The sequence below is a fragment of the Ornithorhynchus anatinus genome, chromosome 7 (assembly GCF_004115215.2).
Source record: "Ornithorhynchus anatinus isolate Pmale09 chromosome 7, mOrnAna1.pri.v4, whole genome shotgun sequence".
NCBI classification, from domain to species: domain Eukaryota; kingdom Metazoa; phylum Chordata; class Mammalia; order Monotremata; family Ornithorhynchidae; genus Ornithorhynchus; species Ornithorhynchus anatinus.
In genome coordinates, this window is record NC_041734.1 from 47090533 (window position 1) to 47108590 (window position 18058).

At 37.1% G+C, this 18058-nt stretch overlaps 1 protein-coding gene across 2 annotated transcripts in view; it reads left to right on the forward strand.

Moving 5' to 3' along the window:
- Positions 1-17710, forward strand: part of CCDC50 (coiled-coil domain containing 50) — an 86246-nt gene extending 68536 nt beyond the window's left edge. For both annotated transcript variants that reach the window (XM_029068366.2, XM_029068367.2), the window contains 6 exons: positions 1329-1444; positions 2220-2264; positions 2368-2472; positions 3504-3577; positions 9071-9180; positions 10436-17710. In XM_029068366.2, the coding sequence (XP_028924199.1) occupies positions 1329-1444; positions 2220-2264; positions 2368-2472; positions 3504-3577; positions 9071-9180; positions 10436-10455 (470 nt within the window). In that variant the 3' untranslated portion in view covers positions 10456-17710. The remainder of the gene's footprint in view (positions 1-1328; positions 1445-2219; positions 2265-2367; positions 2473-3503; positions 3578-9070; positions 9181-10435) is intronic.
- The last annotated feature ends 348 nt before the right edge of the window (positions 17711-18058 follow it).

Consider the following 18058-nt stretch of genomic DNA (forward strand, 5'->3'; position numbering starts at 1 on the left):
ACCTTTATATTTCATAAAAAATGATACAGACCTATGGTGTGATACAAGATGAGCACTGTAAAGCAATTGCTGAAGTATTTCATATGGTGCCAAATTCATGCATAACCAAGAATCTGATCCCATATTGCATGACATTTTGATTGAACTTTTTTTCTTTCTGCTCCATTTCGTGAAATTGAGCTCAATGTTTGGCTTCTACAGTGCCGATTGACTTCACCACAGTTCTAGGCTTGTTAAGAGCAAATAGACGAGATAATAGGTTCCACAGAGATAACAAAAGCACAGTGTTTCTGCCCAGAGCACAGCAGTAGTTTTTTAGAAAGGATAGACACAGGGATTAAGGATGCCAGAGCACTATTTCACTGCCTTCTGGCTCCTTGCAGTACCATGCTGTGTATCTTTAGCGTGAGGATAAATGGGAAGGCAGGCACAGAGCCTCGGGGTTTTAATTCCCTGTTAGGGGTTTGTCGGGAGGCTAGTAATGGAATGGAATAAATTAGCAATATGAGATGTTGAAAGGAACGAGGATTTTTCTGTTTGGGGAATGGATGCATTGCTGAGGAATTGATTGCATTGTGGCTCCATATTCGTATCCAAACAGTTCCTCTCTTGGACACCGTCCTTTGGGATATGAACCAATCACCACTTGAAATTTTGGCAAGGGTTGCATTTAGAACAAATCAAGCAAATGTACCTTCATCCTGAGGGATTTCTTGGAAAGAGGTCAGAAAATCTAGGGCAGAAGGCAAAAATAAGCTAGGTAATTTCAGGGCTAATAATCACTTTTCTGATTACAGATGCAAACTTAGAGGTAAGTGAGCTTAATAGAATATTTTGCCATGAGGCAAACTTTTATCCCAGGAGGGGTCTGGGCATCTCTGCACAATTGAACATAAGGTTTTTACCTGCATTTGAAGCATTTTATGTAACCTATGATTGAAGCAGAAGAATTAGCCTCAGCGACTCAATATCTCTTCTCACTGGAAAGTGGTGAATGAACCTGGGTCAAGTAACAGCCTCCATCAGCTCCCTCCCCTGCAAAATAGGACATTTTGAGGTATGGAAATGGTGAGAGAGAGATATAGCTTTTGGACGACCCACTGTAGTTGTGTTTTCTTGAATGCTATTCTTATAAGATGAATTTATAATATCTATTTCTTTAGATACTTTGTTGTAGTAAACAGTTTACGTTCTCAAATTCTCATTGCTGAAAGTTTGTCTCCTTGAAAGTGTCAAAGACTGCAAATGGAAAGTTGGAGTTCAGTCATTTAAAATTTCACAACTGGTTGGGAAATTCTAAATTGATTTACTAAATTGAGTTTTTCTAGGAATAAAGCCAAAGGGGACAAAAGAAGCAATCTCTTCCCAATCTCGAGTGGCCCACAGGGATCAAGAGTTATATGATGCAGAAATAGCTAGGAAACTGCAAGAGGAAGAACTTATGGTGAGCAAAATTGTCAATAAATCTCTTACAGTTCTTGGCACTCTAATGAATTTGTTAGGATGTAAAAAAAAATTTGTATTAGGCCAAGCCAGTGATCCATCTAGTTCAATGTTTGGAGTTTCTCAGTTGTATCAAAAGACACTTGGATGAACAGTACGATGTTTGGATTCTGTGTGCTCCATCTCATGGTGAGGGATGTATCTTTTAAGATTGAAAACTTTTTCCAGTGGACTTATCTGTGTAACTATCTCAGACCTCAAGTCTTTTAGCATTTCTAACTCCCCCCATTTTTTCTATTAATGCAACATTGATTACATCATCAATCAATATAAAACGTTATGTAGTCTTTTAACTTCCGTAATATTTCATTCCCTGTGTTGTAAGCTTTAGTAAGGAGCTAATTTGCAAGTAAGCCTATACCAACCTTTATTTTGCTTCTCCTCCTTTATGTCTGCTCCAAATCACAGTAGTTCCTGAATTCTCTAGAAAATTCCTTTTACCTCTATACAATGCAATAACAATATCCCAATTTATTTTTTCAATCATATATTACAGAATCATTCTTCTAATTACCGGATTTCCCTCCTGCTAATAATACTTTTTAGGACCCTGATGTAAAATTTTTATATGGTATCTAGGCAGAATCAATCATTTGTGACTCTAATGCAAAAGATTATCCTGTGGCAATGATGACTGATGATGTTTTTCTACATTTTTTTCTTTGTTAAATCTTTGTCATTTCTATATTTAACTGCCCTTTTCTTATTCCTTTTAGGCTAATCAGATTGATAAGAGAGCAGCTCAAGTAGCCCAGGATGAGGTGAGTTTGTTTATATTAAGCCGTTGGATTCATCCATAGGCCTCAAGAAACTCTAAAGACATTTTCTTTGCGCTCTTCATGATGTGATGGATTCTCCTTTTAGGAAATTGCTCGGCTGCTGATGGCTGAAGAGAAGAAAGCATATAAGAAGGTGAAGGAAAGGGAGAAGTCCTCATTAGAAAGGAGAAAGCAGGACCCAGAGTGGAAGGTGACTTGGATTTCTTCCTTTCAGTAGTAGCTAGTTATAGTAGGTCTCCTTTCCTGATTAAGCATTTTGAGAGAGATCTCTAAATATATAAATAATTTACCCTACTGACTTGTTTAGAATGATCATCTCTATGAAACCCAATTGAAATCTTTGGAGATAATACTCTATTATCTCCAACCCTCATCATTAGTATTCATTGAGCTCCTACCATAGGCAGAGTGCCGAATTAGGTGTTTGGGATCGAACCCTAGAAGTAGAAGGCACAGTCTCCTCATCATCATCATCAACGATGGTATTTGTTGAGTGTTTACTTTGTGCAGAGCACTGTACTAAGTGCTTGGGGAAGTATGGTACAAGCTTTTCAGAGGAGGAGGAGGATGAATTGTCAGCTTACAATTTTGATCAACCTAATTGGTCCAGTTTGAACTTGTTTTATGCTGTTGAAAAATGTTTTATTTCCCTGTTCCTTCCTACTCAGCCATTAATGAAGAATGAAATCTTTCCCATCTCTTCTCTGGTTTGGTAGAGTCAATGAATCAAGTGGGTGGGTGGCACACTGGAGTAATGGAGTGGTGGGACAATAGCCTCGCAGGAGGATGCCTAAAGGGGCCATCTGAATATTCTTCTTCTTGGGTCCCAGCAGCTGATCCAAGGTTCTTGTCCCTACTAGATTATAAGGTCCTTGAGGATAGGGATCATGTCTACTAACTCTATTCTGTCATATTCTCTCAAACGCTTAGTGTAGTGCTTGGCACACAGTAGATGCTCAATAAATATCATTGATTGATCATATTTGCCTGCAAATGGATGCTTGTTACCAATGACCTGGCATTTGTATACGTTGAGCCCTGCTTGAGATTATTCAAAATTATTTGTAATACAACTAAATAAAAGGGATATGGGCTGGAAAAAAAGCCCTCAGCTTGAATTTCTCTTCTCTGGTAGTAGTCTTGTTCCATGTGAGATAGTTAATTTTCCATTTGGGGAAATTTAATCTTCTCTGTTTAACACTTCCTTTTTTCTACTTGCAGTTTACTGAACCCGTCCGCCCAAAGTCAAGAGAGAGTCATGAACCTCATCGGTCCAAGAACGATAAACCAGCACGGTAAGCTGCAGCAGCACCTTCTGACACAGGAAAAATCAAACATTTGACCTTGAATAACTGAATTGGTTGATTGGGACAGATTGTCTAAGAACGAGCCCTTGAGTGGGAGGGGGAAATGCTTAGTGAGATTGGAACCATAAATTGAGAAAACCGCAAACGTTGGATACGTACAGTGGGTGGTTTGTTCTGTGGGTTTGTTTGAACACAAACAGCACATGGAGTCCATGCTGCTACAAAACATGTTCTTTCTAATAGAAAAGCATTTGCTCCCAGCAGGAAACTTGCCAGATTTTCATAAATTGAGTTCAAAGCTTAAGGAAACCAATTTCATGTAATCATGATTGGATGCCATTATAATTGCAAAACTGTCAGGATAACTTGTTAAGGTTTAGCATTTAAATCCTGATGACTGTAATGCCAGACTATGTCTTTCATCTTTGAATGCAACAGAATAAGAGATTTTTGAAGGAAAGCGTGGATGTGGTGAGAAGGGTCGTTTGATTACAAGTAGGGGCGCTTTGAATATCATAGAATTGACGCACAGCCAGTGAAAGAGAAGTTCTGAACTACTTCTCTTGTCTTACCCACTAAGCTAACTATAAAGCAAGTAAATAAAGTCACTTTAGGAAACTAGAAATGGCATTGCTTTTACATATTTGAATACGTGTGTGTGTGTGTGTATGTGTACACACAAATGCATTATAGAAAAACACACTTGTTGAATGTCAGGCTTGATGTCCTGGACATAAGCCAGTTTGAATAATTGCATTCTGTCCATCTCTGTTTTCCTGGATCAAATGTCCACAGGATTCTTCACTTCCCCACATCCTGTCCTAAATAATTGTGGAATCTAGTTAAGAAGCAGCTGCTTCTTTCTACCCTCGGGGTGCCTGGATTTCAGTCGCTGTGAAATGATCTGGGCTTGGACCATCTGCAATGGTTTTTGGTTGCTTTTCAGGGGGGAAAAAATAGGAAGGAGATAATGGGGGCGTTATTAAATAGAAATGAGACTAAAATGGCAGTAAATTTGACTTGAAATATCTTTAAATTATTAAACTTTTTGATGGGGTTTAATACACCATTCATCAAACATCTATTAATTTATAAAACGCAAGGAGCACTCATGAGAAGTAATCCTGGAAAATCTGAAGTGCCATTGCCATTCAACCTGAAATTCTGGTTGCAAATCTTTCAACTGTACAAATGTGATTTACAAAAAATAAATGTATTTATAGCATCTTTAAGAAGGCAACATCTATTTTTAAAATCACACCTTCACAGGAGATTAAGAAATGCCCTTCCAAAAAACCCCAGTGTAGTAGTGGTTTTTAGAAAGCTATGTCATCTATCTACTTTTGTAAATTTATCTTAGTTGTTCATTAAGGGTACACTAATCATTTTATTTTAATATTTTTGAAGAACAGTTTTGAAACTGTAGAGACAGCGACACGTTCTTTTTAATAAGCACTGTTCTGTAGTTTTGAAGATTTTTTTTCTATAACTGCGAGTTGAGAGTGATACTCGGTGGTTTCTTGTAATTTTTGCAAAAGTGAATTTTGATTTCTTTGTAGGTGTTTTGGTCACACAGTAAGGCTGTTGTAGAATTGGGATCGGAGCTGAAGTCTTATAGTTTGGAACTGAGCATATTAAGGAGTAGTGAAGATAGTCAGTGAGGGCATTGGGTGCAACGTATTGTATTACATTCTTGGGAGAATACATAAAAGCATAAAATAAATTATCTGCCCACAAAGAAATGCACACTACCTGGAGTGACAGCAATAAAGATATTAGAGCAGCAGCATATCATTGTGGATAGAGAACGGGCCTGGAGTCAGAAGGTCTAATCCAGACTCCTCCACGTGTCTACTGTGTGAAGTTGGACAAATCACTTCACTTCTCTGGGCCTCAGTTACCTCATCTGTAAACTGGGGATTAAGACTGTGAACCCCATGTGGGACAGGGACTGTGTCCAACCTGATTGCCTTGTATCTACCCCAGTGCTTAAGAACAGAGCCTGGCACATAGTAAGTGCTTAACAAATACCATACTTATCCAGTTCTTAGTAAGTGTCTGGCACATTGTAAGCACTTAACCAATACCATATTTATTAGTATTATTTACAAATGGTGTAATAAGAATAAATATAGTGAATTTACAGTTAACCATGTATGCGTGTGTATAGGTGGATGGAGGGAGGGAGAGAGAGTGAGTGCTAAAAATAAATAAGTACGTGAGTGCTAAAGATAGCTGATATGTTAATGTCACTTGGGTTTGGGGAGTTAATCAGGCAAATAATCTAACATAGCTGTATAGAAGCCAGCATGTTCTAGTTCTTTCTTGCAAAAAGTCTCTAGACTGCAAATTCATTGCAGTCAGGAATTGTGTCTACCAACTTTGTGGTATTGTACTTTCCCAAGTGCTTAGTGCTGTCTACTCTGTAAGCAGTAAATACTCAATAAATGCCATTGATTAATCATTGGTTGATGAGGGATCAAGTTGTTTCCCTTCACCTATACCCAGTAAAACATTGCAGTTGTTAAGATTAAAGCCCATGTCTTCTAGCCAAAATATCCATCTTCTTCAGACCTGGGTTTATATTCATTGCCATTTTGCTACACTCATTTCTGGTAGAACACATGTTTTCATTGCATGATTTTGATTTATTGATTCCTTCATTCATTCAGTCATATTTATTGAGAGCTTATTACGTGCAGAACACTGTACTAAGCACTTGGAAAGTACAATATAGCAATAAAGAGAGACACTGCCACAACGGGCTTTTGGTCTATGCGGGGGCGACAGGCATCAGAACAAATTAACAGGCATCAATATAAATAAATAGAATTGTAGTGCTATACATAAGAGCTATACATATGCATAAGAGCTGTGGGGCGGGGAAGCCGGGGGAGAGCAAAGGGAGCCAGTCAAGATAATTCAGAAGCGAGGGGAAGCTGAGGAAAAGGGGGCTTAGTCTGGGAAGGCCTCTTGGAGGAAGTGTGCCTTCAGTAGGGCTTTGAAGGCGGATTTGAGGAGGAAGGTTCTTCCAGGCCTGAAGTAGAACGTGAGAGAGGGGTCGGTGTTGAGATCTACATGATGGAGAATTAGAGTATGATCTTCTACAGAGAAAATATATCCTGAATATAATATGATCAACATGATGGTATAGCTAGATTTAATATAGGAGGAAATAGACATGTACATGGCCTCAGTCAAGGCTTGATGCTGCTACATTTACCAGCCTCTCTCCCAGCTTTACTCTACAATATTTGGTGTTAATTTGTTGTTTTTAACTATACATATTTAATAGAATAATGGAAAAATAGCATGGCTTAGTGGATAGAGCACAGGCTGTGGAGTCGGAAGGACCTGGGTTCTAATCTAGGCTCTCCACTTCTCTGTTGTGTGAACTTGAGCAAGTTACTTAAGTTCCCTGTGCCTGTTGTTTCATCTGTAAAATGGGATTTATACTGTGAGCCCCATGTAGGACATGGACTGTGTCCATCCTGATTAATTTGCATCTACCCCAGAGCTTAGTACGGTGCCTGGCTCATAGTAAGAACTTAATAAATTACATAAAAAATAGTAACAATGAATGAGAAATGTAAAAAGCATTCTGATAAAGGCAGACAAGCAAGAATATAGGAATTTGTATAAAAAAACACCAGTCATGGTATCTTTAAACCACATAGTGGAAAGAGAATGGGCTTGGAAGTTAGAGATCCTAGGTTCCAATCCCAGCTCTATCACTTAATAATAATAATAATAATAGTAATAATGATAATAGTGTTATTTGTTAAACTCTTGTCCAACCTGATTATCTTGCATCTCTCCCAGCACTTAGACCAGTGTCTGGCACATAGTAAGTGCTGATAAAAGCTATTATAATCATTATTATTATTGTTATTATGCATCTAAACACTGGGGAAGGTACAAAGTAATCAGGTTTCATACATTCCACATGGGGCTCACAATCTTCATCCCCATTTTACAGATGAGGCAATTGAGACACAGAGAAGAGAAGTAACTTGCCCAAGGTCACACAACAGACAAATGGCAGAGCCTATCTTAGAACGCAGGTCCTCTGACTCCCAGGCCTGTGCTCTATCCATTAAGCCACACTGTTTCTCCACAGTTGTTATTATTAGTAATAATAATAATAGTAAATGTGGTATTTGCCATTATCATCCCTTAACAAATTAATTCCCTTTGAATTAGGGGTTACTAATGCACAATTTTCCTGTCCCATAGAGTTCATTAAGTGCCCAGCCCCTGTCATAGGATATCTCTCTGTATTTAGAACAGTTTAAAATGAAAATCAATCAGTGGTATTTATCGAGTGCTTACTATGTGCAGAGCACTGTACTAAGCACTTGGGAAATTACAATACAACAAATTAGCAGACATGTCCCCTGGCCATAATGAGCCTACAGTCTAGATTGAAATAGTTCAGTGACAGTAGTTTTTGGTTTTTTTTTTAATAATTGTAAGAAACCTTTGGATAAACAATGTTCCTCATCTTTTCAAGAATTAGTAGGATACTTTTATGGATGTTTGTGTATGCATGTGTACACTCTCCGTATATCTTGTTTAAGAAAATAAACTTCCTGAGGTCAGAAAACACAATCTTCTGTTTTGCGCACAGCTTCTAGCCCACTGTGGTATCTTAAATGTTAAAAATCAGAAAATGATCATCACAAAGTTAAATGGAGTTAGTATTTCCCAGTGTCTGAGAATTCAATCTGTTTGGATAGTCAGAGTAAATTGCACATGATTGCTCTCATTCCTTATTTTGAAGAGCTGCATTACCACCTAGTGGATTGTGGAATATATTAGTGCACTTTCACTTGCCCACTTTTTATTTCATAATAGATTATATGAAAAGAAAGTTTCCTATAAACATAGTATCTTTCCCAGTGTGACTCAGCAACAGTATTTTCTAATTTAATAGTATTTTTCCTATGGAGAAGCAGCATAACCTAGTGGAAAGATCACTGACCTGGGAGTCAAAGGACCTGTATTCTAATCTTGGCTCTGCCAGTTGCTTGTTGGGTTACCTTGTTCAAGTCACTTAATTTATCTGTGGCTCAGTTCTCCTGTTTCTCCCACTACTTAGACTGTGAGCCCCATGTGGGACATGGACCATGTCCAACCTAATTAATTTGTACCTACCCCAGTGCTTAAAACAGTGTTTGACACATAGTAAGCACTTAACAAATACTATTTTTCTTTTTAAAAAAGTTCTCTTTGAAGCCATTAGATACATCTGGGAGGTAAATGACAAGGATTAGCCTCTTCCCATGTACCTGTGAAGAATCTGAGACCCAGCATGGTCAAGTGGTTTTGCCTAAGTCACAGAATACTAATGATAGAACCAAGATCTCCTGTTAACCATTCCATTCGATTATGCTTCTATTAAGTTATACTACCCAGAAAGGCGCGGGGTATTCTGTTTTATTGTGTTGAGGGCATTTCTTTCTTTCTTTTTCTTTTAAGGCCACCACCTCCTTCTATACCTGATGCTGAAGATTTGGACTATTCCTTTTTCACACACCACCAGCCTAGTTCCACCCGTCCATTTCCAAAACCTGAACCATCTCATAAAGGTAGGAGATGGGTATGTGGATCTTGACTGTAGGCTGTGGGAAATCAGGTAGCCACTGTCAACAAGATTGTGGTGGAACTCTCATTTGAAGGAGTTGAAGTGACGGTTCCTCCTAAGGGTGGGGAAAGCAGGAAAGGCAAGCAGACTGCAGAGCTGGGGAACATATGGCAGGAGTCCTGCAATCTGTGGGAGTGCTGTTAGATAAAAGCCTGGACACTGAATACCAAGGGCAAGCTCTTAGCTCTGGTCTTGTGTGATCTGGAGTCACCCAGCCAAGTCTGAGGCCAAGGAGCAGCTGAGGGGAAATTAGTCTAAAGGGAGGTTTATTTATCTTCTTGCCTTCCTTCCTGGACTCACTGAAACGAGTTACACATTTACTTACTCACTGAAACAAGTTACACATTTAATTTGATGGAGATTCTCAGGGTTAAATGTGGGCTTCTGAGATATGTACTATCGAATTGTGGTCCTGACTGATTTAATGGTTCCCAATAAATTGCTAAAGCATCATCACTGAAAACCTATTTTGAGAGGTCCTAGGGGAAATAGAGATGAAGAGCGTGGGTTTTGGAAACATTGTTATAAAGCACCATTGCATGTGGACTGACTGCAATTCATTTATGATGTCTAATCAATAGGTATCTTAATTCTCCAAGTTCCAAGCATTAATATATATAAAATGGAGACTACATATTAGGCTCCAATTGAAGAAATCCTACAAAAGAAATGAGTAATAGGGCAGATTTCTGCTTCTCTCTGGTAAAATATTTCCCAATCTTTACTCCTTAGCAAGAAGGCAAAGTAATCGGTTATTTTCTCTGTGAAAATACTTTAGCGTGCTGTAATCAATGAATTTTAGAGAGACTGCTTGTGCCTGAAATCTCCTTTATAATGTCCTTTCACTATTTCTGAATGCCTCAACTGTCTTGTTTGAATTTGTATGCAAGCAGGTATTAATTAGATGGAATTAGTTACAAATAATCTGCCAGTCCATAAAAATGTGTATGAGCCTGCAGGATTTTTCATTAGCTTTAACCCTGTTGTAGACTGATTTCCAGAGCACCTAGCACTGTATGACAAAGCATTGAAGAAATTAAATTTTGTGATTTTATTAGGTAAATCAGTAAATCATATAGTAAATCATTAAAAAATTAAAGCTGGCTTCTTTGGCCAATGGTATGTGAATATTTAAAGGTTTGGTCAATCCAAGAATTAGTAATTAATTGATTTCTCTTCCCTCCCCCCATTTTTTATAGGTCATCGTTACAAGCAGTAAAAACATAGGACTCTGCCTCAAAACTAACTGTAGCAAATATATTTACCGGAATACACAGGATGGATTCTCCATTTCTTCTCCTAGATTTCAATTCCCCGGACTTTTTTTTTTAATTTCTTTCTGTCCATATGTGATATTCATTTCAAGGTTCTAGTTATTTATGAACACTCAGAAAGTAGAATAAAATCTAGCTTCTTGATATTTGGTCAACTCCACATTGTGTGTGTATATATATATATTTGTGATTGGCAATTTACCAGTTGACTCCATTGAAGAAGTTGATTCTGTTTAGGTACAAAACCTGAGTAACTGGGAGTTAGATTTTATGTAGCGGTTTTTATGGTGAGAAATAGACAGAGTAAGACATGATATTTGGTTGTGACAATGCAAAATAAATTGCTGAAAGAAAATGTTCTGTTTGTTGTGCATTGAATCTATAATATCATTGATAGGTAATACTTTCTGTACTCTTCAGGAATCTGTCTTTTTCCAGAAGAAAACAAAACGCAAAAAATTTGGAGCAATTGTAGTCTTTGGTGCTGAATGCTATAAAGAGGAAAGGTTTCAAAACACTTAAAAGCTCTCCCAGGGAAAGTGGCCTAGATATGACTTTACAAACCGCAGCTCTGCTGTCAATAAGAAACAAGACTTTACGCTCTGGGCAATGAGCCATCTACCTTATTATTCATCGGCATGCATCTAAACTATGAAATTTCAGCTTGTCTATGCAAGCCACTATAAGTCGTAACATCTTACTGGAAGGTGTTCTCCTTTTATTGATAAAGCTATAGATGCTGGAATTGGAGGAGAGGGAAAAGGTAGTCTTGAAGCTGCCTATATGTAGAAATACTTCTCCGCATCTCTCTCTCTTATCTTACCACCTAATTTATTGGGGAGGAAATGGTTGCCCTCCTCTCAAGAAGAAATTCCTTCTTGCCAAGGAGAAGCTTTTCTGACCACACTGGACAGCAGCTTTTTAAGAACACTTCTTTAGAACTGAAAGATCTTTTAAAGCCATTCCGAGGGCCAGGTCTATAACTCTGGTGTTGTATGAAGCTAGTAAAGCTTAAGCAACTTTTGAGGCTAGAGACCTCAGGGGTGTGTGTGTGTGTGTATGTATACATTACACATATGTATAATATTCCACTAGATTGTAAGATTCTTGAGGTCAGGATTTGTGTCTGCCAAATCTTTTGCACTCTCCCAAGTGCATAGTACAGTGCCTTGAATACAGAAAATGCTCAGTGATATTACTGACTGCTTGATTATATATTTATATCTATATCTATCTAGGCATAGATATGTAGATATAAGCACCGTCAAATCATCAAATTTATGTTCCTTTTCTAAGTATATTCCATATGCATTTTTATACCCCACAGAAATTAAACTGGAATTGTCCTCATGGAAATACAAACTATGGAAAAGAATCAGTATTACATTTAAATGGAAATTGAGAAATATGTGTACATATGATTCTTGATTGGTTTATGTTTATTTTGCATTGTCTGCCTCAGGCACATTGCCGTGTGAAAATGGGGAAAAAATTACTGGATGAAATACGACTGTAAAACAATTTATTGTACTGCCCTTTTCCCATTAAGAAATGCCTAGTCCAAAAACAATTTCAAATGGGGTTTTTACAATTTCCTGGTCTTAGGAAATTTTTTAGAGCGGTGTTTACGAAAAGGAGGGTTGAGGACACTTTTGGATTATGAATAACTAAAGTATCCCCAGTGTCAGGGAAATCATCAGGCTGGGGGATCTGTCCCAGTAAATTGTGTAAGGGCAAGGATTTAGGACCTGGAAATGGGGAAAAAGGAACGAAGCATTTTTTTTTTGTAGTAGAGCAGTGGGAAAAGGAAAAATGAGTCTACAGAGAGGCTGTGAGGATAATATTACCTGTAAAGCAAGAGGAGAAATATTTTCTTGCTAAACGCTGCAATCTGAACTACTCCAAGGAATCCTCAGCATGAAAATTCTTGAGGAACGTTGACCTACAGTGATGCTAGATTTTACTTTACTTACCACGTGATATGTGTGCTATGGTTTTGGAAGTGTTCATATGATTTTCAAGAAACAAAACGAATAGTGTATTTTTTTGTTCATAATCTGGCAAATGACCAATACCATTTACACTGTTTTTCTTTTATAAATTTTTATTTTTTATATTTCACTCAGTCAAAATTATACTTTAAAAAAATTCCATGTTTCCCTCCCTTCTGTAATTTCTCTGACTGTATTTATTATTGTGATATTTAAACTGCGGATATGTCAGTCACAAGTTACATGACTAAATTAACAAATACCAAATTATTCAATAGCCTCAGGGTTTTTTGACCAAGGCAATTATTTCCCCTGTGAAAAATTAAATTGCATCTATTTTAAACAATTGTGAATCTCAAAGGGTGAAAACTGTATCATCTTACTACTCTCTGTGTTTTATGCTAAAACGAAGGCATATTTTCTTCAGAAGATGAGAGCAGTGTAAAAAAACCCCCCCAAAACACCAATTGATTCTTTATTCCCTTTCCAGTTAAAGTACCAAGTTTATTCCAGCAAACTGCTAAGTAGTTGAGACAGTTGTCATGCATGTCCCTTTTTTTGAGATGCATTCTATCTCAAAATATAAATATTTCATTGAATTTTTCATTTTAAACCCATCAGAATATGGTAAAACATGAGTTTATGGGCAAATGCTATATTTTACCTTATTTACAATTCATCTTATTACAGTTTATAAAAGTTTTATATATCCATTCCTTGGTGGTCATGCTCTATAAATAACCCTATTTCTATTTCTGACTGAAGCACAATTTCTTACTGTTTCTCTGAAAAGTAAGATAAATATGCAGTAAGGCTGCCTGGCTCCTGTACCCTTCCAGTCTATCGTTCTTGCATAACCCAACTAATAATCTGCCATATTAACAGCATTCTGGAGCTTTACTACTGTTAAGAATATCATTAACCAGGGGCAGCATATAGACATTATTCAGAAGTTCTGATTATTTTTTTTTTCTTTAAAATTAAAACCTTTCTATCATTATTATCATTCATGAAGAATCTACTGTGTGCAGAGCACTGTATTAATTGTTAGACTTGTGTCTTCCCAGTGATTTCTCCATTGGGGCCAGAGAATAGTATGAACAAAGTTTTAGGATACTTCATTCAAGCAGAAGAGTCCTTGAGATTTGAGACAGTGTCAGTCATGCCATCTGAATTGCATAATAGCATCTGAGTGATATGCAGAACATCTCAGTTTAAAGTTGGAAGGGAAGAAGGGGTTGTTTTCCTGCCAAGTGGCATGGAAGCTGTAGTTATCCTTGGCTTCCTTTCTGGGTTTGTCCTTCCTCCACTGATCCAAGAACCAAGCAACTAACAGTACAGTTCTGAATGATTTGATAAACTCATTCTCCCATCCCTACTTTTTAAGGATTTCCAATTGTAGATAAATTCAGTTTTCAGTGAAAAAGCCAGTTTGGGGGCTTTTCTTTTTAAAGACATTTGATGGCCTCCTGCCAACTTTGTCACATGCCAAATTTTTCTTTCAAAACTGCCACTGTATCTTAGGATCCTTATTCAATTTACTGCGATTGTTGGGTTTAACTTGCTATTCAGGGGTTGTATTTTTAAAGCATATTACCTAAGCATAGGCTAACTGTATATACTGTATAGATTATTGTTTTAATTCCCAATTTATACCAAACAAAAGATGCAGAGCAAAACCAAGAGCATACACATAATCTGCTGCTTATGGTGGCAAAATCTCCATCTTCTCTACTGGAACCCTTTACAATCATTCCTAAAAGATTGAGAATGTAAACAGGAATCTGGTAATGTCCGTGGAAATGTGATATTTGTGAGCATCAGACCAGGAGCTTCCAAAATAGAACTGTGTTGAAAATGTTGAGGTGGGGTTTCCCTATATGCATTATGTATTGTTCTGATAGCCAATGCTTTTCTTTTTGGTAAATTATTCAAAACCAAGTATTCTGAGGAAGGAGAAAAAGACACAATTAAAATATCATTTTATCTCTCCAGTATGCTTATAGTCAGAAAAGTGACTGTGTAAAAATCGTCCCTCATTTCTCCTTATATCTGGTACCTGTGGGTCATTAAGCCATATTTGCTTACCTTATTGACACCAGCAAATATTTACTTCTCTTAGCACTGCACAGCAAATACAGCTAAGGGGAAACAAACTGAACTTTGTCCTATTGATGCTGCATGCCACTGAAGATATCATCTAAATTCCTATGGAAGACTCTTTAATAACTATGATGTTGTAAGAATGTGGAGGGAAACGGATGGATTTTTCATTTGAAGCTGAGTTTAAGGCACCCACATTAAAATTCAGCCTTCTGAAATGCAGAAAAAAATTGGATCTCAGGATAGCACTGTGTGTGTGAAAGAGTAAACTGGGACAATCTTAATTCTACAAAGTCACTTTTCTGATGAGAACCACACTTTAAGACAACACATGTCTGTGGAGCAGTATTGCCTTAAATGAGTTTGACTTTCAGGTCAAGCAATATTGAAGTTCCTCATTGCGAACTATAACAGTGCCCCATTATCCATGCTAATGGAGAACAAGGATTTCTTAGAATAATGAAAACCACAGATAATCCTCAAACCTTATTTTTCCCCATTAATTTCAACACAACCTTTGCTAGAGCTAGTAATAAGCAGCAAAATGGACAGATATCCATTTCACCTCTTCGTTTCATTGCCCTTGCTCTCAAGGAAGTGACAATTAGTTGTAAATTGGTTGAAAGACTCAGAACCAGAGAGAAAGAGGAGAAGCCGGGACTGAAATAATCTATACATGTGTGGGGGTCAGTCCCTGAAAGATATCATTGCCTGTACACGTAATTTTTCCTTAACCTCCATATCTCTCTTCAGTTCGGATCCCATTCACCTCTCATAAAAGTGGAAAAAAAAAAAGAAAAACCAATGCAAAACTAAAGTCAGTTGAAAGTTTCATGGTATGAAAACTGTGTTATTTCTGATTTTTTTATGTGAAAAATGCCCAAAGTAACAATTTCTGCTAGAAGGGATCAAACTGAAGATGTCTTTAAAGCATCTCTTTTCTAGCACAGATAACTGTGCCTCTCATTGTGAAAATATTTTTTTTGCTATAATAATTACAAATCGTATAGCAATTTAGGACTTTGCACTAATGTTTTCTTGCTTATTTGATAAAAAGTCATTGTTGAATGCGAAATCATACTGTACTTTGGCAAACTACTAAGAAAGTTACCTTCATTTAATTAGTGGTCATTCAACAGAGCATATCTATGTCATCATTTTACAAGGAAATCAAAAAGTACAGTACCCAAGTTCATACCGGGGCACCATTGATGAATTCGTTCACAAATAATTCTAAAACTTCATATTTACCATTGATTACAACTAAATCTCAAAACTCCAGAGGATCATCCTATAATCATTTTTCTCCCTATAAATAAGAGAGGGAAGTGGTAGGAATTCTGAATTTAAGGTTCTCAGTGGGGAAGTTTTGGAAATAATATGGGTTAAGAGCAATAAAGACAATAAGGGTTTAAACAAAATGTTGTGATCCTTAAGGTATTTTTTGTGACACTGACTTTGAAACCTGTCAGTTCTCAAAATGATATGGGCTGTTTTCATTACTGAATTTGTTTGGAAACCTTTTGACTTCAGATTTCTCTTTTTGGTTCCCCAGAGCTCAGCCATACAACTTAATGAACCATACTTTGTTCCCTGATATAAATTTGAAGACCAAATTATGTACTTATCCCACTTGACATCATTCATAATTCACTACATTCCAATTAAGGCTTGCCCACATCTTACATCCTAAAGATTTCAAGATTTCAGAGGGGTAGGTAGCAGGCAAGTCAAAACCAATGAAAGAATGTCCCCTGAAAATGAACTTCTCTGACACTCCATCAGTGAGTTTGTTTTGGTGCAACATCCATTTTTACATTGTGGTGTGGTAGATCACAGAATCAGTACAATTTTAACCTTTGACTTTAAGAGACAAGGTCTTTTAAAATTGTGGGGAGAGGAATTTTTTATGGTGTTTGTTAAAGTGCTTACTGTGTACTCCAGTACTAAGCATTGGGGTAGGTACAAGGTAATCAGGGTGGACATCAGTCTTAATCCTCATTTTACAGATGAGTTAATTGAGGCACAGAGAAACTAAGTGACTTGCCTAAGATCACGTTGTTCTCAGTTTCATTATGATGAAAGTGTATTCCCCTAAGTTTTTACTTCATTGGGGAAAAGCTTTTGTATTTATGGAATAAAAGAATCATCCCTTTGTCACTATATATTGTTGAAATAGAATATTAAAAAAATCCAGACCCACAACGTTGTCTTTTATTCGGTCCCTTAGAATATAAATGAGCTGAGGTGATTCGTCATTAAGGATTTTGCAACCTAACCCGCAATCCCTTTGGTGCTTTGACATTTTAACCACAGGTGCAACTTAACTGTAGTAGACACTTGTCATCAAATGCCTTAAAGAAAGCTTGAATTGTGGGTGGGTAGTGGGTGTTTTTTTTTGGCTCCATTAAGGGTGTGATCATTCACCCAGATTAGTTTATTATACATTTTCAAATTTCCACAAAATGGTTATAGCTGTCTCTTATAGACCTTCATGAAAAAAACAGTCCTTGAGGAGCTTGTGGTTTTTCAAGTGACATGTTTTGTAGAAAGTTAGCTTACAAAAGCTGCCAGTTTTGCCCATCAGTCCTTGGTCTTCCTTTAAATTAAATTGCACACTTACAGTTGTACTCATCTATGCGATCCTATTTTTTGGACTGTTCATGCTCTTCTTTTATCGGGTTTAACACTGAATTTTTTTTTTTTTAAGCCAAAGTGTTATGTTTGCGTAGATGAGTTTGCTTTGTTTTCTTGAGTCAGTTGACTCTAAAGGGAACGCCAGTCTTGCCCTTCTGTCTTGCTTAATTTTGGTTACTCACTGCATCTGACTTGTATTTACTTTAGTTTTAGTTTAAAGGGCTTAAAGAGGTTATGGAATTGGCTGCTTTTAGTTTTTGTTATGGGAACCCTGGTGTATTTCCTTATGAATGTTAATATTATTTCATTGTTGTGCAATAGCTTGCCAAGTATATAACCATTTCATGCCCCAGTTCTGTCTTTTTATTAAAGGGCTTTGTGGGTGGAGGAGTTGGGGAATTTTTTGACATTCTCCCCGCTTTACCAATCAATATGTTCTTCCAAGCCAATAAAGGTAGTAAAACCCTGACTGTTGACATAAGTATTAATTATTTAAAGGTCTCTTAATTATTTAAAATTCCTCAAAAGAACCATGTTACTGTTATTTTAAGAAAAACTTGATTCTTACTGCTTGAGTTTAAAAATGAACCGTTGGAGAAATTTGCAAGTGTTTGGAATAGTAACCTTTTCCCTAAACCTGGATAAGTTGGTATTTGTGCTGAGAGAATACTGGTCATGAAATATTGAGTCGTTACTCTTGTCAGCCTGGCTCGTCAACAGGATGTATTGAATGATGGGGAAGTCAGAGGAAAAACAAGAAAATTTTCCCCCTTTTGATACACTAATGTAGAATATGTATAGAGATTCACAACCACGA